This window comes from Saccopteryx bilineata, chromosome 2, assembly GCF_036850765.1.
Source record: "Saccopteryx bilineata isolate mSacBil1 chromosome 2, mSacBil1_pri_phased_curated, whole genome shotgun sequence".
In the NCBI taxonomy this organism is placed as follows: Eukaryota; Metazoa; Chordata; class Mammalia; order Chiroptera; family Emballonuridae; genus Saccopteryx; species Saccopteryx bilineata.
In genome coordinates, this window is record NC_089491.1 from 105,445,504 (window position 1) to 105,468,896 (window position 23,393).

Below are 23,393 nucleotides of genomic sequence, written 5' to 3' on the forward strand. Positions count from 1 at the left end.
AGCATGACAAGAGTTGGTCAAATATAAATGCCCTGTTCTTAAAAAAAAACTAAATTTTCTACAGCAGCAGTTTTCAACAGGTGTGTCTCAAGAATTTTAAAACATGCAATACCTGACTATTTAGTCAGGCGCTCTGACCTCTTTTCCTTTCGACTGTCAAATAAAAAATGACAACAGCCAACTCAACGACAGCCATCTGGTGTGAATGAGCCAAAATTATACCTAATTTTTGTCAGATCGGCAAAAAATACATTTTTTGGTGTGCCGCAGAATTTTAGTAATTAGATTATATGTGCTGTGAGATGAACAAGGTTGAAAATCATTGCTTTATAGTTTTAATTGTTGATATAACCACACTTGCAGGTTCACAGATAACATAAAACTACACCACAGTAGCCGTGTGTTGGCATTTGATATCTAAGGAAATACAGTTGATTACAAGACAATGACTGAAAAATTTTGTAGCATACACATTTTTTTTTCCCTCTTAAAGCTGTCAATCTTTTCAGCTCTCTTCTAGACTTTGTCGGCAAAAATACTCCTGCAGTATATTTAATCAAATTGTTCTCAAGTGATAAAGAGAAGCTCTTGATTCTGACATCATCTAGGCATGAGACTTACAACATTATAACTACTCAACCTGGGAGAATAATGTCATCAAGAATGATGAAAACTCTCCTTCACCAAGGGGGACAGGCTCCTCAAAACTCTCTTTGACTAGGCCTCATCCTTGGGCCTTGTCTCAGGCCTCTCTAGCCCAGCTGCAGCAAAAACTCTGCTAAGTCAATTTAGTGAGAAGTCCCCCACCCTTTTAGCTATCTGATCAAATTCCTCATCCTTTCTGGTCACTGGTAAAACCCCAGCTGCCTGCGCTGTAGCTTAGGGGGAGCCCAACCTCCGCTCTTGCGGTATTCTAGGTGCCTATCACAACAGCCCCAAATAAAATCTTCCTTACACTTTAAAATAGTGTCAGAATATTTTTCTCATTAATAAGGGCATACAACACTCAAGAGAAATTAATCTACGAATGTATTAACTTTCCAGGATCTGTGTAACTTTTGCCTTTAGAGTCAAGTATAGCTTTAACTGTTGATATACATGAGGGTTTGGACAGATAATGAGAGGTTAGGAGTAGTGGAAAGGTAAGGAAACAAACAAAAAAAGTGGAATGTTACAGGAACGTTAGAAGAGGGAGGGGATCAAGATTGATACACAACCACAACATTTTATTAATGTCTCAGTATGTATTTAGAAAAACATAGCCCCACAAGGCCACTTGAGGACCAGAAACATAAATGCCTGAAAGTATAACGGAATGGGGCAGGCCAGCTGTGGAAACCACCACGGAGGATTATGAGGGATATGGTGACTGGGGGTGGAGAATGGGCTCATCTTTTTGATCATGGCAGCTCCTAGTCCCCCCTCACTGATATTTCCAGGTAGCCAGTGTGCTCAGATTAGCTGAGGTTTCAAAGAAACCAGGAATCCATTTTCTCTGGAGGAGAAGGGATCAAATGTAATTTTAGTGTGTGGTCCCACAATTCCAAAAAGTATAGCAATAAATCCATGCAAAGGCTATCCCCACAAAGAAATGTGAGTAAAAATAAACATGCTGGAATCAGAGAACGTAATTAAGTGGAATTTCCCAAAGGTTTTGATGTTTCTCAGCCTAAAGTACTCAAGTTCATTTTTATACCAAAACACACTTGAGTTTCTGCCCATCCCTCGCATCTCACATTCTTCTCTGGTTATGAATCTAAAACACACACCATTCGTACACAGACTTTGGAAAAAATAATGTTTAAAAATGATTGCATGTGCATCATGATGAATATGAATACCCCAAGGACAGAAAAATGGTAAATTCAGCTGAATTCAGTCCAACTACCTGATCTCAGGCTAGGCGACCAACTAACCCACACCAACAGTCAGGGAAGAATCAAGTGTCTGTACTAACCATCTTTACCGTCTAAGTGTGAAGCCTTACATAGAATGAGAAACAGAAGATAAACAGTATCCACTTGAGAAAATCTTTTTTTTTTTTAAATCCAACATTTTTGGAATAAAAATAAAATACAGAGCAACTAGAATGTAAACAGAGAAAAGAGAAGTAAGAGGCCTCCAGGGGAAAGAAGTCTGAAGACAGATATGGGTGTGATGAAACGAAAATTGATCCTGGCATAATGGAAACTCTAGCAGGGGTCCCCAAACTTTTTACACAGGGGGCCAGTTCACTGTCCCTCAGACCACTGGAGGGCTGCCACATACAGTGCTCCTCTCACTGACCAGCAATGAAAGAGGTGCCCCTTCCGGAAGTGCGGAGGGGGGCCAGATAAATGGCCTCAGGGGGCCGCATGCAGCCTGCAGCCCGTAGTTTGAAGACGCCTGCAGGGAAGTGAGTATTTATATGTTGAAATTAGGTAAGAATATTTAGGTATTTGATTTCTAGTGATATGTACATAAGTATACATAATATTGATGTGATGGAGTCTATTTATGATATGAAGTAGAGTAAGGGTTTGCTGACTTACTCTGGGTATGTGTGATTTAAGAACAGTCTTGTTTCAATGATGTCTTTGGGCCCCTTTAAGAAAATCAGGTAAAATGTGTAAAATGTGGGGGAAAGTGAGTGGCACTGTCTTTCTGCATTAAAACCTATTATTTATCTTAGGTTTCTCAGCTTACCTCATTCCATTTTCTAACAGGAAAATATATTGATGCATTTGAAAGTGAAATAACTAGTGATAGTGGGAAATATATGACAATTTTAAAAACACATTTTCCTCATAAAATCAATCTGGTAATTCTGGGATCCATATACCATTAATGTCTGAAAGGCAAGAGACACATGGTATGTAATTTTCCCACATCACAGAAACTTGTGGAAAGTTTTGGAAGAGACCATATGGTTCTTCCTCTCTTTACAAGTAGAAATGTGGTTTAACTGCTTCCCAGACAAATTATTATTAAGCCCGTCATTTTTTCCCAACAAAATGAGAATCTGAGTAATTCCCCCCCCCACGAAAAAAAAATCCCTTTTATGGTCAAATATGAATCTGTTCTGCTTAACTTTATTTTCATGGTCTCTTGTTTAAATTAGGGTCGAGAAATATCTTTCCCATAAAAACAAAAAAAAACCCAAAAACCTATGACTTATATTTTTTCTCCTCCATCAAAATGACCCAAATAATTCGTTCTTCACCTTTTCCCCTAGATCCCAATCTTAGTGGTTATTTCTACTGCAGAGCCACCCCCACGCTACCACCATATATTTACTCTAAGAGGACTGTAGTCCAAATTGAAAGTAATACATTGTAGAATATGTGGATTACCTCATAATACAGCTGCCCTCTTTTATAGTAAGCACATTTCTTTCAACCCCATATTTCTCATTCTGATCTTTTGACATACAATTATTGTTAAAGAAACCAAATGGATAACACTGGCTTTGATTTTATAATAATGCTCTGAAATAATTTATGGTCTGAGTGCCTGGGAAAGCTATAATCCACACATGTAACTTTTTATTGGATAATCTGATCATTGGAACATTGCACTTTAATTTATATATAACGAATGCACATGGAAGAACATTTATAAAATATTATACACATTAGAAATATAAAAGGTGAATACAATATCTAACAAAAATCAGAGAGATGAATCAAAACCAGAAGGAACCCACCAGTGATTTTAGAACTTCATTTAGAATTATGACAAAATGGCTAATGGCTTAAAGGCCATATCTCACAGAAATGTACTTTGACAGGCATTTATTTATCACATATAGATACTACAGGCCTATATCAAATATTACCTACACTGAGCCTCAGCCCATCCAGCTGTCCACAGGTGTGTGATGTTGTCAGTTCTCTCTGTTGCCACAGGATCAGCAGATAACCAAATAATTACGATAGAAGTAATTTTCTACTTAAGCTTATGTCCCTTTCATCTCTAAATTTTGTTTTTTTTTCCCTCCTGTCTTCATAGTCTACTTTATTTTCTTCAATCCATGGGGAGGAAATGATCCTTTAATATCTTCAATATTTCTTTTGCTCTCCTCCTTATTTGGACACATTTTTAGTTTTCTGTTTAGACACATGTATAACACATCTTAATACTTATCTTTAATATTTAATAATAAATGCATGCTTAATATTATTTCAGTATTGAGCTGTCTTTTTCAATTACCTCCACATTTATTTGCAGAATAAGTTTACACTCTCTGCTCCCAAGTCCCCATTTCCTTTTCTTTCCTTTTTTTTTTTTCTTGAGAGGAGGGGAGATAGAGAGACAGACTCCTACATGTGCCCGAACTGGGATCCACTCAGCAACCCCCGTCTGGGGACAATGCTAGAATCAATTGAGTTATCCTCAGCACCTGAGGCTGATGCATGGACCAACCGATCCACTGGTTGTGAGAGGGGAAGGAAAAGGGGAGAAGACGAGGAAAAGGAGCAGATGGTTGCTTCTCATGTGTGCCCTGACAAGAAATCAAAACTAGGACATCTGCACACTGGGCCAATGCTCTATCCACTGAGAAAATGAGCCAGGGCTCTAATTCCCCATTTCCTTAAGACTTTAACATCTACCCACATCACTTGCATGAAACTCAGCTCTTGAAGGTAGCCAATGTCATCTTATTTTCTGAAGAGAATAAACTTTCTCAGTCAACTTTTAGCAGCAGTGGAAACTTCTCACTAACATTATTTCTATGGCTTGCCATTCTCTCCTTTCTTAGTCTCTATCCCAAATGTGCAGATTCCCCAAGGCTTTGAGAGCAACCTCTTTTCTCCTTTGGTACATTTGCTTGGAGCCTCTGTGACCTTTATCAACCACTTTGGTACTATCTCCTTTTGGTAAACAACCCCCACTGCATTGTAACTGTAACTTTCCCCAAAATGCTCACTTGATAGGAATGTCCCATAGAAACTTAGACCATCCTACCTCTCAGAATCTGCTTGGTCCAAACATAATAATTCCTTCTTGAAATAAACACACCCCTCTAACTGCCCTATTTCTGTTTAGGGTATTCTCCCTACCCCACTCCACCCCGTTACCTAAACTCAAAATTTTGAGTCAACTAACACTCATTGAGTCAACTAAACTTTCTACTCACATCCTATCAAATACAGTAATCTGCTTATTAACCTCTGCATGATCTTTCCCATTCCACTGTATGTTTATACTTTTAGGATCTATCCTACCTTCTGCCTATACCATTACAATGACCTTTTAGTTGGTTTTGCATCTCTTATCTCTACTTCCCCATATACAGCATATGAAGGGTGGGACAAAAGTGGGTTTCAGTTGTTTGTATGGAAAATAATAATTACAAATAATAATACAAGGATAAATGCTGTTTCACATACAATTGTAAACCTATTTTAGCCTCACCCTGTATTCATTATATCGTTTAAGTGTCCATCTTAAATGATCACTTTCATTATGTCTTCCTGTTTAGCACAATTCTGGAAGACAAACTCCTAATTCTTAGTATGGTATTCCATGCCTTTCCTTTGGTTTCATCCAAGTTTCCAGTTCTGTCTTCCCTTCCTCTTCTTCTCTGCCTCCTAGTGTTGGCAATATAAACCAGATCTGCTGTTTCCTGGGCATAGTTCTTCCTTTTTGAGTTCAATGTCCCTGTTCATGTATATACCTCAAGCTCCTGGGATTCTCTGATTTCTACTCCTAATAAAACTTCACCTATGGTGATCCTGTCCTTTCAATATTCTTTAAGCTCCCTGCCTATGCATATGACTCTATACCTTCTAAGATCGATTCAGTTAAAAGTAATATCTCTCTCTCTTGTACATTTTTCTAGTACTTAGTTTGTGACCCGCACAGAGCACTTCTTATATAGTATTATTTATCACCCTAAAGTGTGAGGATTTGGACCCATGTGCTTTTTCCTCCATTCTGTCCCAAATTAGATAGTACATTTCTCAAGGTCAGGGATACTTTTTTGTAACTTTGAAATCCTACTGCATTTAGCATAGAGTCTTATGCAAAGGTGGAACTTGGTAAGTTGAATGAATTTAAATTGAAATGGTTATATCTAGAAAAATACAAGCTATATAAATCTAAATATTAGTAATTACTCCTCCCTTCTAACTCTAGAGTTTACTAAAAGCCAAGTAAAAGTGGGTGACTTTGTACTATGCAAATTCCCCATTCTTTATATTTAAAAATCCATAAGTTAAGGCAGACTTTGGTTAATTCCCACAGGAAGAACAAAACTGTTTCATTGAAATGTTCCCTCTAGCTCTCAAGAGTCAGTGTTATTTGATGTGCATAAGTGGGAGAGAAGACAGACGAGGATTGTGTTTTTAAAGTAAACTCCACAGAAAGATCAATTTTCTTTAAAAAAAAAAAAGAACTAAAAGTGGAAAAACTTAAAATGTCAGTTTTGGTAGAGTTTTCCCATTATAGAGATAGATTTAAATATAATAAGAGATTTAATTTTAGAGCAACCCCCTCAATCAAATAAATAGGACTAAAATATTCATGGTGCCTTTTTTATAATAAATGTATTTCTCTGAATGGCAATGTACTGAATAACCCTGATGAAAAGACATCAGCATCTAAAACTTAAAATATATATTTCTAATTTAGATTTCTTTTATTATTTTATTATTTGATCACTAAATTTCTTATATTTTTCTTAAATTGTCAATTAACAATTTAAGTAAAATTTATAGAAAAATATGGCTTTAAAGAAATTCATTATGGGACATACTGAAGAAATGAAATAGGTAGTTTGTTAAGATAGACATATATTCCATAGATAACCAACAACTTTTTCAAAATGACGATAAGTGTTATGCACAAGCATTGCAGCCTCATAGTACTTTGTATTGTCATCATCTGTAATATCCACCATCCTCCACATAGAACTACCAATTGTTGTCCTTGGACATTTAAACAGTACAAATAAATGCTTTATAAAAAAATAAGAGTAAGAGTAGATTATTGTGTAGATAATAAAAATAGAAAAAGATAGTGAAACTACTTAAATCTGGAATGGGCACTGAGCTGTTTACTCTGTTCTCATATAAGCAGGCAACTAAAATTTATTAAGTTACAGCACAGAAATGACAATGCTTTTATGGTAAGGTACATAAACAGCTATGAGGAAGAGAAATGCTAGATGGATGCTTTAATTCAGATCAGATGCTAACTGCTAATAAATCATTGCATGAGCTATTGTTCAAACAGAGCTCTTCGTTTCCAAGCAAAAACTTACTGTATTTAATCAGTCTTGTCTTGGTGGCATCTTACCTAGATTACATACAGAAAACCAAAACACAATTCTTAAAACAGATAGAAAAAGACCACATCTGTTGATCCATCAACTGTAACATCATTTACTAACTGTTAAATATGAACTTTGTATTCTATCCAAGTTTATAAAATACCTAATTTATTATTACCAGATAAGAGAAGTATAATTTAAATAAATGCATTTTTCAAAAGTGGTCTGGGCCATATTTATGAAAACACTTTTGGGAGTTTTGAAAAAAAATGGCTTTGAGTTGGAAATTAAATATTGATTTTATGATCTGGCTAGTCATTTAAAATAAACAATCTCATGAATCAGGCTTAAATCTAGTGGTTCCTCAATGTCTTTTTCATTTTTTAGGTCAGTTCAAACAGCTCTATTCTCACTAATCTATTATAATATGCTGAAGAAAACCTTTAGATCAACCACTTTACAAAAATAAAAGTGACACTCAAGTGCGATGATTAAGTTTACATACAGGTAACATCATTTATTATGCACATTAAGTGCACTGCATTAGTCAATGTAAAGAAAACCAAAAAAAAGCAAGAAAAATAGAAAACCTTATTCCTGTCTCCAGTGAAGTTATAGTAAGTTTAAGTCCTCAAATTTAATCCTTTTCTGAGAAATGCTACACAGAGATGCCCAACTTGGACATTTATAAACCTGTGCCTTCTACAAACTTCTCCCAGCACCTCCTGCCTTTCCCTGTTTCATGTTCCTCCAAAGCACTTATCACTGTCTGACATACCGTGTACTTATCTGCTCCTGCCCCATCTCTTCATCCTAGAATGTAAGTTCCCGAAGGGAAGAGGCTCTTGTCAATTTTGTTCCCTGCTGTGTATCTAATGCCTGGAATAGTGCTTGGCACTTACCAGGCACTTAATAAATACTGACTGAATTAAAGGACCATTCTTAATTTGCTTTCCTAGGCTTCAGGAAACCTCTCTAAGTATAAGTGCATTTTTGCATCAAGCTTTCTCTTATGCACACAGCAGCCTAGGTTCCAATGACATTCCACATATTAGGTGTGATTCTGGGTGGATTTCTCTGTGCTCCAGCAGATTGGGGATCAAGGAACTACCTGTGGGTTGTTTTGAGATGTGAATGAGGGAATTTACATGAAGTACTTAGCACAATGCTTGACACAGTAAGTGTTCAATAAATTTTAGCTTTTAGCCTGACCGGGTGGTGGCGCAGTGAATAGAGCATTGGACTGGGATGCAGAGGACCCAGGTTCGAGACCCCGAGGTCGCCAACTTGAGCGCGGGCTCATCTGGCTTGAGCAAGAAAAGAAAAAGCTCACCAGCTTGGACCCAAGGTCGCTGCCTCAAGCAACGAGTTACTCGGTCTGCTGAAGGCCTGTGGTCAAGGCACATACGAGAAAGCAATCAATGAACAATTAAGGTGTTGCAACAAAAAACTGATGATTGATGCTTCTCATCTCTCTCCGTTACTTTCTGTCTATCCCTATCTGTCCCTCTCTCTGACTCTCTCTGTCCCTGTAAAAAAAAAAAAAAAATTAGCTTTTATCCTTCCTACTCTTACAATTATTAGATTCTTTTCTTCTGTTACAAATAGCTCACTGATTCTTAAAAGCGCCTCATAATTAATGCAACAAAGGGCATTCTCATTCAGGGCTAAGGTTACACGTGGCCGAATCTCTTGGGGAAATAAAAACACGCTACTTCCTGTGTGGGCTGCTTTCAAGAAGCACTAATCCCCTGTTCCCAGAGGGCTGCATACGCCTCTCTCTAGGAATTGCCGCACTGTATTTCAATTAGTTGATTATGCTCAGTCTTCTCTACTACCCTGTGTGGCCTTTTAGGGTATGAAATCTCTATATCCTATCACAAAGCAGACACTCTATAGATGTGTGTTTGCACACTACAGGAGTTTCCGTATGGAAATGAGACTGCTGATTCCATTATTTGTAGTTACATCACACGTGCACTTTCATTACAAAATTACATCTCTCAATAGGTGGTGCAGATCCAGAGAGCAGGGCAGAGGTTTCCGTGTTGGAGAGTGAAGCAGAGTAAACGTGCATGAGAATAAAAGTAACTTACTGAAAATCCAGCGATGTGCTGCAAATACAAAGTGCTTAGAAGACTGATATAAAACCCATTCTTATATTCTCATTAATGGTTCTCCTCTGTTTCAATAGTAATGATCTAAATTATATCTATCTTACTTTATGAAAGTGTGACTACCCCGGGAAACATTCTAATAAAAACATACTTGATAAAGTAGAAAAGCACAGCTATTAGAAAGGAGGATTGTGGAATGTAGATAAGGCGCACAGCTCGAGGTTTGACTATCTATATGTAAGAATCAAAGAATACTTAGGAGGTTAGGAAGTCCTTAGATATTTAACACCAGAGCAGACACACTTCCAAAGAACTAATTTTAAAAGTCTTCCAAATGCAAAGTATTTAGGAATGCTAAAACCTGTATTAGGATGATAAAAATTTATGATGCTTTACACAGGACAGAGAATAGAATTTGGACCCCTGGTACAAGAAAGAAGCTTGAGATCGGCAGATTTTCTTATTGAATTAGTCATTTAGTGGATATTGAGAATAAAGGATCAGAGAGAAAAAGCCCAGTATCCAGAGGCATCTAGTATAAAACTATCCTATGCTGAGTCTGTCCCCATGAGTAATGCCTCTCATCAGGCAAGTACTTACGTCAGGCCTCAGCCTGGCTGCCAGACCGTAATACTTCTCGGCTGCTTCATTGAGGCTAGCCTGTCTGTTAAAGAAAAAAAAAATCAAACTATATCATTTATTTTAAAATTGCACATAAGCAGAATCATCATGCAATCATGCAGCAAAGTTACGTTAACTTTTAAAAAATTACAATCACACCAATCAAATAGTAAGTTGCCTAAGCAGGAAAGGACCATTAAAAAAAAACGAATGCATGTAATGTGCTTGTCACTGTCTTTAAGGCATTATAAATAGTATCTCAAAAACAATCTTTTTTTTTTTTTGTAGCAAAAGAGAGAGGTCAGACAAGAAGGGAGAGAGAGGAGAAGCATCATCTCATAGTTGCAGCACCTTAGTTGTTTATTGATTGCTTTCCCATATGTGCCTTGACCAGTGGCTACAGCTGAGCCAGTGACTTCGGGCTCAAGCCAGCAACCATGGGGTCATGTCTATGATCCCACACTCAAGCCAGTGACCCTGCACTCAAGCTGGTGAGCCCACGCTCAAGCTCGCAACCTTGGGGTTTTGAACCTGGGTCCTCAGCGTCCCAGACTGATGTTCTATCCACTGTGCCACTGCCTGGTCAGACTCAAAAACAACCCTACTCAGTCAATATTATTATTTTAAATTTACAATACATATTAGGACTTAGAAATGTTACTTTCCTTTCCCAAGGTAGCCCAGAAAATATGTCACAGAGTTGGGATTCCCTAGCTTCAACAAGATACCCCAGGAAAACCTTAATTTTAAAATATAAACTGTCAAAATTAGTTGCTTGTTTTATAAAAATAGTGAATAATTTGTGGCAGGTTTTTGTTTTTTAACAACCTGCTAGAAGCGCTTGCAGGTTGTGCTATAATCTGGTGACCACATTTAAGGGGTACAAAAGTAGTGTTATAGAAACATAAATTCCACTTCTGATGATCAAGTCCAACTATAATATGAACATAGTAAAAAGATTTGGGCGCTGCAGTTAAAATGGAGTGTTTTCTTGAAACTGTAGATGTTAAGAAGCTTTTGAGATAGGATGATGGCAGAAATCAGGAATAAAGAGGAGAAACAAAAATTAACTTTCTCGATTACAAAAACACATTCAAATTTTAAAAGAGAAGGCTAACTAGTCATACCTATAAAATTGAATTTGCACTTTGGTCAAGCCAAATAAAAGCTATAAAGACATACCCCATGCAACCATATAAATTATAGGAATAACTGAAGATAACATCTCTCTGGAGAGAAGGACATATTTTTTTAATTTTTAAAGGAGAAATAATTAGAAACACTACTATTTTTAATGGGGTTAGAGAGAAAGTAAAAACCCTTGACCTAAGGCTCTAGTGGGCTCATGACATGTTACAACGTGCTGTTGCAATTTATAGTCCCATAAATGTTGAAGTTCAATTTCAGTATGTCAAGAAAAGTCCTTTAGTCTGGTATGAAAGACTAAAAATTCCCTCGCTATGGTTATTTAATGAAGGCTTCCCTTCACCAAATTATAGAATCATTGGTTCATATTCATTTGGAAATCTGAACCAGAATTCATTAGGTCGTGCCCTGGAAGGGTTTTCTCCAAGGGAAAATAAAAGGCATGGAGGTAGGAAATTAGAGTAACTTAATACTACAAAGAAGTAATTTACTTTGAAGAAAAATCAGCCCATTTATGTTTAACAGAAAAAGCATAGCTACCAATTATACTCATCTTTATGGACATTCAAATTCATAAGGGAGATAGGATCAAAAGAGCAACTGAGGAACTCACTAGTTGAAATGCCTTTAAAACAATAATTAACACAAGTAAAGAAGGGTCTCCCCCCTAAATAGGCTTATTAGTTTTTAAAGTCTTAATTGTCTTTAGTGGTTTAACTCCCACTGGACATATCTAGTTTAAAACACTTAGTTACTTAAGCTAGAAGTAGAATTGATGATACTCCAATGAAATAGGGACACAAAGTAGAATTTATTAGATTTACCATGTAACTGTGAAAATTAATTTCCACTCTAGGACTTTGCTTCTAATATTAAATGGCCTTCACAGACTACTCATCAGCAGGCATTTATGACAACACATGGTAAACCGCAGGGGAAAGAGTATGCCAGTCTATAAATGTTCACTGATGTCCTTGTTTCACTCTCTGGAAGAGAGAGAGAACTGGCGAGGAACTGTCCAATGTTTGCTTTATAGTATATGTTATATTTCATTCTCCCTTCTGCAACAAGTATCCTAGAAGTGCTTAAATCTTAATTGCAAAGGTGACTGAATCATTAATCAACGTTTGAAAACTTAGGAAATCAGCAATATTCTGCCAGTTGCATAGAGAACTCTAAGGACCTCTAATTGTCAAGAACCTGAACCAACAGATTGTTAGAGAATGACTGCAGGAATCAGGTTCCCTGAACTATCAGTATCAAAGTATTTAAAGAAGGTGATAACATATACTTTTCCTGGATATCAATATCACTTTTCCTTCACTATTTCTTTCCTGGAACAGAAAATTTCTACCTTTGCTATCTACATATCATTTAAAATACAGATGAGTAAAATGAAGTTTAGAGAAGTTGATAATTTCCCCCAATGTTATGCCACTGGTAAGTGATTGAGCTGGGTGGGAGTCAAGGCCTCCAAACCAAGTATCTGAAGGACAAGAATAAGCTGGTATCGTTATACACATCAAGATGTAGCACAATGAAACGTAATGCATTATTATATGGCAGATAACCACAATAACTCCTACATCAAATACTAAGAAGGGAAGAAAACAGGCTTTTTGACTATTATGTGAAAAAGCTGTGACTTAGATGTCAGAGAGCAATTTGAAAAGGGGAGACTATGAAGAACATTTGCAACCCCAGGTTTTACTTCCTGCAGAACTCCATTTCCCAAACTGAGAGAAGTGAGCCTTACCAAACGGGACTGAGCAGAGTACAGTTCTAAGAACTGAGTGAAATGTACTATTCTACTTTGCACCATGGACCTCACTCTCTTCCCAAAATGGGGAAGGGAAGAACTCAAGAGAAAGACAAAGAAATAGGGAAATAGGAAACACAAGAACAGTGTAGGGTGCTCACATTCTTACTGCCAGAATCTCCCATTTGGGGGAGAGTAAGGGATCACCTTTAGATATGGAAGCGAGCCATGTGTCCAGTGGAAGACTCAAACGGTGAATAAAGAGGAAAGCAGTTAGCTCTGCCCAAGATCTCCCACACCAGATCTAAGCAAAGTTGTGTTTTGGCCACAGTGTACTTAAAAAGCCAAGGCTAAGGCTGTACGAAAAATCACTTGTACCAGGAAGCTACATGGGGTTCAGATGAGTGACTACCCTCCTCTAACATGCCACCCTAAGAGTCAACATTATGTCCCATAGCTAGAGAATAAGGATTTAATCATTATGCCAAAAACAACAGACTCAAATAGAGGCTGCGTTCTTGTTAATAACACCTGCCTATGGGACCTCCCCGTTTTCACACTATCTGTGGCCTCTCAGGGCCAGGAGAGGTAAGAAAGTAAAAGATGTCCTAGATGATATTAATAAATTGGACTATGAAGTTAATAGTAAACCTAGAATCTGTCCCCCTCCCTCCAAAAAAATCACTGAATTGAGCCAATTATATTTTAAAAAGTCTTCATATTCAATTTTTCTGCCATTAGGGAAAGGCAGGCTCAGAATAAAGACATGTAGGAACAAAAGTCACAAGCATTTTGGTTACTACAGAATTCCATCTTTGCCCATAGGATGATGAGACTGACATCTGCTTAGAAAATAGAAATATAGTTCATCTATCTAATTCTCCTCTCTAGTCTTATTTTGTAATAGAAAAGTATTTTTTAGAGCACAGGTTTATGGCCCAATATTCTTACAAGAAGCAATGGATAAAAAATTTTTTGGAATCAATTATGTTATGAAATAGTAACTTAATATATCCCATGAAATGTTTTAGAAAAATCTGATTAAAAGAATCACTTATAATTAATTACCTACATTGTTATATAGACTGTATGAATTTTGAAATGAAAGCCTGCTAAATTACTTCCTTAAAATATAAAAAATAAAACTTCTAGTAGCATTGTGAAGACTCTTTAACTACAGTTATTAATAGTTGTCAATTGTCAATTTTGAATTAAAAATGGGTTAATACAGATAATAACCACTGTATGACTCATAAAAAAGACAATATTTTATTAAAGTCTTTGTGATTCTTTTTAAGGGTAACTTATAAGCATTTTTTTTTTAAAACAGAGAGTAGTTTACTTCTATATCACAAAAGTAGAATAAAACAGTAGCTGAGTTTTCCGGGATTCTTGCCAGCTGTTAAACTGACATTTAGTTTTAAGTTACTCAAAGCAGCACTAAATTTTAATTCTAGTTAATAACATGCACAGTAGACCTAGAAGCAGAACTGAAATGAACAAGGACATAAGAATGTATGGAAAAATCTTTAAAAAAAGCAAAATCAGAGTCGCACATAGGAACAAATAATGGAACAGAAAAGATTCTTGCAATGCAATTCTTAGCATAAATTAGGACCATTGAGCCTTCTTAAATAAAAAACTTCTCTTTCAAGATATCAAAAATGGCTTTATAACCTGAGGTATCTGTCTCAGTTCTAAACATGAAAGATGGAGAGGTGAAGCCAAAATGTAGCTATTCCAGAGTTAAAGACTATGCTGATGGTATAGTTTTACATAAGATGCCCCTGAGTTAGAAATTTCTTGATGCCTCATGAGCATCTGAGTCCATTCTTTTGTGGCCTCAAAACTTTCAAGGCTGCTAAGAACAGGCGAAGCCTCTATCTAGAAAGATTACATAATAAAATTTACTGTAAAAAATTAAAGGGGAGAAATATGCTTTGGCAATGTCATCTATAATATTCAAATATAGTAAATTACTACTTATATTCAAGGTGTAACACGTGTGGGAGGAGTTGGGAGGAAAAGAGGAAAAGCAAGACAGAACTTCCTTGCAAGGATGGTCCAAGAACCAACACCACACGCATCCCCTGGGACTTGTTAGAAGTGCAAAGCCTCAGGCACCACCCAAACATACTAAATCAGAATATGTGCATTTTAACAAGATCCCCAGGTGAGTCACATGCACATTCATGTTGGAGAGGTGCTGGGTTAAAAGATGCTCGCCCATCTTCAATCACATCTGCCACCCTTTGCCTTAAAAACCTTACAATCGCTTACAACCTAGTTGAAACAAACCTCTCTTGACCGCAATTTGCCAGTGAAGCACAATTTAAAATTGGAACACCCAATGACTTTTCAAGAGGTCTTTGGTAGCTTTGGAGGTATTAAAGAAGAAAGCGTATGGCCTAGAGCAGGGGTCGGGAACCTATGGCTTGCGAGCCAGATGTGGCTCTTTTGATGGCTGCATCTGGCTCACAGACAAATCTTTAATAAAAAAAAATAATGTTAAAAATATAAAACATTCTCATGTATTACAATCCATTCATTTCCTACCGCTCACGTTCATAGTTGCGGGTGGCTGGAGCCAATCACAGCTGTCCTCTGGGACAACACCAAATTTTTATTGGATAATGCGTAAGGCACATGGGTCATTGTGTGGCTCTCATGGAATTACATTTTAAAATATGTGGCGTTCATGGCTGTCTCAGCCAAAAAGTTTCCCGAACCTTGGCCTAGAGGGCCTTGGATTTACATATATTTCTAATAGCCAACACACACATACACACACACATACACACACACACACACACACACTCACTCACTCCAAAAATTCTTTGAGATAATAATCTGAATTTATTTCTTTCTCCCTTAAGAAATTCCAATTTCATGTCATTTCCAGTGTAATTTAAATGTAATTAGCATGTCTAAATTCTAGTTCTTGAATATCATTAATTCTATTAGAGTGTATTATTTGAGTGTAGAAATGGAAAGATATTTTCTTCTCATATACTCACTCTGGTCTCTAGAATTTATAGCAATAATGGGAATCAGTCGGAGAGGTGCATCTCTGCTCTCCCTACCTTGGAGGGTGACTCATGTGCCCGTAGGCTTGGGGGAAACGTAAGTACCCACTTCTCTCAGCTGGGTGTCAGCTGTCAGATTCTAAAAACTTTGAGAGTAAAAACTTAGAGTTCTCTCTTATCTTCTAAAAGTTATCATAAAGAAGTAATTTTAAAATATTGGAAGGGACTTACTTATTTAGGATTTACACACATTTGATAACCCGTTACTCTCAGTAAGTCCTTTTTCCATTAATAAATTCAAGAAGCACAGCTTTTAGTTAGTCACCCAGTAAAAAGACATGAGAGAATCAAAGGGACACAGTGAAGTCATTATTATACTTGGCCAGAATACTCTAAGTTTAAATCCCAGCTTTACCAACTATGGGAAGGGCCAACTCTCTCGGAGCTGCAGTCTCTTCATCTGTAAAATGGGAATATTAGTGTCTACTTCACATCTGTACAACTACAACTAGGCGGGCGACAGATACAAAATGCAAAGTATGGTCTCGGGCTGACAGGAGATTTTTTTTTTTTTAGCTAGTATGCTTTTTAATTTTTATTATTATTATTTATTTATTCATTTTAGAGAGGAGAGGGAGAGACAGAGAGAGAGAGAGGAGAGACAGAGAGAGAGAAGTGGGGGGGGGAGAGCTGGAAGCATCAACTCCCATATGTGCCTTGACCAGGCAAGCCCAGGGTTTCAAACCAGCGACCTCAGCATTTCCAGATCGACGCTTTACCCACTGCGCCACCACAGGTCAGGCTGACAGGAGATATTTAATAAATGCTACTTTTGTTTTTCCCTTATGGTGTAAGTGAATTAAAAACAAACAAACAAGAACAAAAAATAATTTTCTACCAGAGCTCATGAACGCTGTGAATCAGGTAAGGTTTGTTTTAGTGCCGCCAGACTTCCTTTCAGTTATCAAATAACTTTGTGCTCTTTCTAGCATCCAGTTCTGGGAGAACACTGAATCAACTCATTCATACTAAATGCTTCTAATGGAATACTTTCACAATTCTACAGACATAAGGCTCTACTGAGTTCTAGTATTTGAAATTCCTTTGATATTTTCCTTTGATGATAACCAATCTGCTTTTTATAATGTTCTCATCTGGAAGCATCCAGCACTTTTTCCATTTCATTTGAAGTACTAAAGATGTCAACATGTATAGTCAACGCTCATTATGTGAGGCCACTCAACATCTGTGATCACCCTCCCTATAAATACATTTGGTGATTTCCCACAATGTGGATCCCACCTTCCCAAGCAAGACAGAAGCCAGAAATTCCCTCATCTCCCCACTCTCTTCCAGCCAAGGTTCCACCAGTCAGAAGCAACCTTAAGAGAATGGAAGTCGCAAGTAAGCAGAGTGGAGAAGGGAGCTGCTCCAAGGAGAATCATCTTTTAATGAACGTGGCACTCACACTACTTGGTTCCCTGTGGGTGATGGTGGCAGAACTCTGGATGTAAAAGCTGCTGAGCCCCCAGGGAAAGCAAGGTGGTTGAGTATTATTTCTGGCTGTGTAGATGGCTCTCAAGCCAATGAGAAAGTTTTGGGGCTATAAAATACTTTTTAGTAAAAATATTTATTAAGTAATAAACACTGGCATTGGTGAATTCTTTAGTTTGCAAAAACAACAACAACAACAACAAAAAAAAAAAACAAATCAAAACTGAGGCCCATATATAAAGACAAGTTTAGGCACAGATCTATTTTCATTAATTTTGCTTTCAATATGATGATTGAAAGCCTTCATTCTACCTTGGAAATTTTTTCTATTTGTTGAGAATTGCTTATCTGCACTATGCTTTCCTTCAGAAATTTTTTATTTATATACTGCTCCCAAAAACTAGGGGAATATTTCAAAATGCACTTTCAAGATCAGGGAACGTACAGATAGTCCAGTACTTTCAGCCTTTTGTACAGTGCATTTTTACCAATGAAATAAAAGTTGGTTTTGTATCTCATTTGCATAATTGAACAACTTTTTTTGACTTGTCCTTTGCTTTTCTGATGTTCTTATTTAATAAAAAAAATCAAATGCTTCTTTTATCGCTTCATATTCTTTTTGAAATATTCCCTAATTTTTGTGAGCAGCATATATACAAAATACGTGCACATATAAATTTACATATATGTACATTTAATTATAGACACATATATACACAAATAAAACTACATAGCACATACTATAAACATACTATGTATGTACTGTCTATAAATGTGTATAACTATATATGCATACCTGTATACTATAATTATGCAAACATATATACAACAATTAGTGTGTATAGTGTTCTCAATCGATCCTCTAACCTTATATCTTTTCAGTTATCATTTTCATGTCTTTGGCAAAATACTTCTATTTAAATGACCAGTTTATCAGTTATACATTGCCTGCACTGCAGTTATAAATTTGGAGATCTGATTAATCTCTTAGTAATCTTTTCTGATGTTGTATTGTTCCTCTTTCCAACTACGTATTTTCACAGGAATATGCCGTATCAGGATAAGTTAGGTTACACTGTAGTTAATAAACACATCTCATACCTCAGTGAATTAAGAAAATAAGGTTTATTTCTCATTCTAAAGCAAGTGAGAAGGGAGGTTTGTTTGCCCATGGTCACTTTAGGACCTATTTCTACATTTTACAAATCAGACAAAGAGGAAAGCACTGACTCTTACAAAAGTGACATACATCACATTTACACACATTCAGTGACCCAAATAAAACTCTTGAAGGTCTTCAACTTGGAAAAAAATGGCAGTAAAGTGCAATCCCATTGTGTGTCTCAAAGGTGGAAGGCCAAACATATTTGGTAAAAAGCATTATTATTTCCACACCACATAGTGTTCCTGTGATTCACCTTGCTACCATGAGTAATAAATGTTCTCAGGGGTTCTTATTTTTTAATGTAAACCTTACTGCTTTAGTGAGGGCCATTTACTTGGATACATCAGATTTGTGATTCTTATTCGAACTGATTATTACCCATTATTGAGAGCTAAAATGGGTCTGTTAGAAATTTCTTCTATTTCAAGACCCTTGAAGGTCTCAAAAGAAAATAATTTTCCCCTTCATGGTTGGCCCTAAACCCTCATCTCTTCCAACCTTATCTCATCTATAAATAATGTGTGTATACACACACACAGACACACACACTTGGAATGAGCAGGGTTTTTTTTTATTAATAGATTATTTGGGCCATTTGATTGGAAATTAGTCAAGGAAAGGAAGTTAAATGAATGTTCTCAAACCATAGCCTGAACTGTAATGTTCCTAAATTGCTGATTTTGAATATTAGGTGAATCATTAATCCAGCTAACCAAGACACAACCAGGGAGACATGTGTCCTTCCCCATGTACCCAATTGGTCACCAAACCTTGCCAATTTTGTTTCCTAAATATCTTGGAAAAGAACAGAGCTCTTGAGAGAAGAATTAATATCAAGTTTAATTGACAACAATTTTGAATCCCCAGGGGAAATGTTATATGTAATATTAAAGAGGCAAATGTTGATAGCCAACCATTGTTTTTAATCTTTGTTTACTTTTTTTAAACATTTTTTTGTTTTTTTTTCTTTTTATTTATTCATTTTAGAGAGGGGAGAGAGAGAGAGAGAGAGAGAGAGAGAGAGAGAGAGAGAAAACAGAGGTGGGTGGGGGGGAGGAGCAGAAAGCATCAACTCCCATATGTGCCTTGACCAGATAAGTGCAGGGTTTCGAACCGGTGACCTCAGCGTTCCAAGTCGATGCTGTATCCACTGTGCCACCACAGGTCAGGCTGATAGCTAACCATTTCTATAAGGCTGCATTCAAGGGAAAACTAATAAGCTTTCATATTTCTTTTAGCAATCCAAGTCCTAAATGTTATTGATTAACAGGGAAAGAAGTTGGACAGTAAGCACTCAAGAAATAGTTAGATTTGGCCTTGGCAGGTTGGCTCAGAGATAGAACGTTGGCCTGGCGTGCAGAAGTCTCTGGTTCGATTCCCAGCCAGGGCACACAGGAGAAGCACCCATTTGCTTCTCCACCCCTCCCCCTCTCCTTCCTCTCTGTCTCTCTCTTCCCCTCCCGCAGCCAAGGCTCCATTGGAGCAAAGTTGGCCCAGGTGCTGAGGATGGCTCTGTGGCCTCTGCCTCAGGCACTAGAATGGCTCTGGTTGCAACAGAGCAACGCCCCAGATGGGCATGCCGGGTGGATCCCGGTCGGGTGCATGTGGGAGTCTGTCTCCCCGTTTCCAACTTCAGAAAAATACAAAAAAAAAAAAAAAAAAAAAAAAAAGAAAGAAATAGTTAGATTTGACAGAACTGAAAAACAGAAAAATGAAGTGAAAGCATTCTTCCAGGTTGCCACCAAGTTGAGTAGAAGAATATGGTCAGGCTGATGTGGTCATATTTGTAATCAATACATATAGGAACATGCTGACTGACTGCAACTTAATGAGGAATGCAGAATGCAAAAAGCTAGAGAGAATGTTCTGAAAAATAAATCACAAATATTCCCACCTCTCTAATATATAACAAAACTTTCCATGGTTTCTAGCACTATGGTAACTAAGAAAAAGATACAAGTGATACATTGAACAAGGACATTTTTTGTAATGTTCTTATTATGAGTTTCCACTGGTAGACCTTGAATTTTAGATACTGATATAATATGTAGCAAAAAACCTTGTTGATCAGTTTCTATTATGATTAAGATGAATAAGTCTGTAGAAACGTGTACATTCCCATTCTTTTTTGATGACTAAAAACATAGTGTCTTTTTCAGGAAGATCAAACAGCTCTCTCCCTAATACAGTACCTAAACTTGTCACACAAATTAAGGTATCTTTTAAAAATTATTTTTCCACTGAAGGTTTTTGCAAATTGGCAACAGTTTATTTTATAAAACCAACAGTCAATGGAATCCTGATTTCTCTTTGTAGGTATTAGCTCCAAGAATGTTAAATACTGATGTGGGGTGAGGGCATTTAAAAGGAAACTCAGTACGCTCTCTCCTCTTCAACAGGCTTTGAATTTCTTACTGAAAACATTAAAAGTCAAAGAGGAAACTGCTGAGATATAGTTATAATAACACTCTCAAATTATTCTAAAAAATTAATTATGAAACTTGCTATAAATTAATCTATGAAACTGGCTATAAATATTAGTTCTTGGGAGTAAGAGAAATATGGAAATCTGGTTCTAAAAGGGCAACACAAGGAACGCTTGCGATGATGAAAACAGTCTGTATTTTGGCTCTGGTGATGGGTATAAGAAGGCTATGTATATGATAAAAGTGCATAGAATTAAACACACACACACATGTACAAGTAAAACTAAGAAAACATAATTAGACCAGTGGGTTGTATCATGTCAATATCCTAATTTTGATATTGTATGTTAGCTCTATAAGATACTGTATTACCATTGGGGAAACTAGATTAATGTTACAGGGGATCTCTCTGTTCTTTCTTAGGATTGCATGCAAAACTACAATGATCTTAAAATAAAAAGTTGAAACAAAGTTCCTCTACTTTTCTCGCAAGTTTTTGTTTAAAAACCATTCAAATGTGAACCAATTCTCCTGTTGTTTTTCTGCCCTTGTAAGAATAATTACACAATTAACAAATGTATCTCCAGAAGCCACACATTGAGCCCATAGCATCAACACCACCTAAGGAAGCATTTAGGTGATTTCATGGAGTGAAATTCAGGTTATGAGTATGGAAAACAAGGCATTCATATTTCTAACATAATAAATCATGTTCTGTTTTTAAACAATTGTACAAATCATGTCAGCTTCTTTAAAATATCCTTCTTTAATTTAAAGACCTTTTTATGGATGCACTGACTTTTTATATTCATAACAAAAATCTTTGATCTGCCTTTTAATTGTTTCACTATTATTCTAATAGCCTCCCTAACCATCCTTTTGAAAATAGAAGCATTAATGGTTCAAAGTTATATTGTTTCAATACATAGTGACATTCCTAATTAGAGAGCCATTTTGAGAATTTGATACGCCTGCCTTAAGTATATTCGTATTTGATAATTTTCTCCACTACCAAACCAAATAAAATGTATACACATGGCACATTCAATGTAATTAATTAAAAAAAAACCCACAAATATTGAAATGCTGTTGACTAACTGACATAATGTTTTGTTTTGGAGATAATTAAAATGTTACTAATTCCATTGTGCAATTTTCTTTTTATATTTTATGGCCAATAATTTTTGAAGGGAAGAAAGGGTAAAGGGCTCTTAGTAATTTTCAGAGTCTTAAAAGCTCATATGCCCTACAAAATGTGCACATAAATTAGAATGAAAAGAACAGTCCTGACTGAGTTTAACATGGCTAAGCAGAATAATTCACTTTATGAATGTGAAATAAAGTAGTATGATGGGGAATCAGTATGATTAATTGCTCTCCCAAAGCCACAGTGTTAGTGTTTTAAGGTATAGGAGCAAAAACTAACCTGAGCATGTGGGCAGCATTGAAGACCACGTCAAACTCCTCGCTGTCCAGTTCAGCTGCTTTTTTTGCCATCTCGGCTGCTTCTATGAGGCGAGCTTCTTCCAGAAGAAATTGACCTGCAAAGTATGAAAGCAGGTGAGCTTCAACTCAGAAAATATATAATAATCCTGTGAAAGAAATAAAGTTGTGATAGAGAAAAATACAAAAGCAGTGATGAAGGGGAAATGAATCTAAGATTTATAAGTGCCATACTCCTACATGCTCATTATCAGGTCATATATTACAGGCTTTCTTTTCTTTTTTTTTTTTTAAGTGTATTGATTGATTTTAGAAATAGAGGGAGAAAGAGAGTGAGAAAGAGAGAGAGAGAGAGAGAGAGCGAGATAAACATCAATCTATCAATCTGTTCCTGGATATGCCTTGACTGGGGATCGAACCTTTAACCATTGCATATGGTGATGGTGCTATATAACACACTGAACTATCCAGCCAGGAATACAACAAGTCTTTCTCTTAATTGTAGGATATCACAATCCATCTAGCTGGTACACTAACAATTTCTTTTCTTAAAATAAAATCTTCTATAGACTGTTGAAGCAAGAAATAAAATGAACAAAAGATACAAATAAAAAAATAAAAAAATATTATGCTATATAAAATGTAAAATACTATATGGTATATAAAAATAAACACTTTTAAAGATTAATGGAAAGGTTAATGTTTCCTTTCCAGTTTTATTGAGAAATAATTGATACACATCACTGGGTCATACAGCTTGATGGTTTGATTGGCATCTAATGTGGAATGGTTACCAATGTTTTCTAATGGTCAAAGTGTTTAATATTTAAGACTCTGAGCTTCTGAATCTGCAGCTCAGGTATAACATATATATTTCAGTATGCTACAAATCAACAGTTTAAACATTCACCTATAAATTCATTATATATGTTGCATCAGTA

The 23,393-nt window shown here is 36.4% G+C and overlaps 1 protein-coding gene across 2 annotated transcripts in view; it reads right to left on the reverse strand.

Annotated features, from left to right (window-relative positions):
- The window catches only part of TMTC2 (transmembrane O-mannosyltransferase targeting cadherins 2), a 420,661-nt gene that overhangs the window by 53,184 nt on the left and 344,084 nt on the right, over window positions 1-23,393 (reverse strand). For both annotated transcript variants that reach the window (XM_066257560.1, XM_066257561.1), the window contains exons 10-11: window positions 22,436-22,550; window positions 9,973-10,036 (exon numbers count right to left, since the gene is read on the reverse strand). In XM_066257560.1, the coding sequence (XP_066113657.1) occupies window positions 9,973-10,036; window positions 22,436-22,550 (179 nt within the window). The remainder of the gene's footprint in view (window positions 1-9,972; window positions 10,037-22,435; window positions 22,551-23,393) is intronic.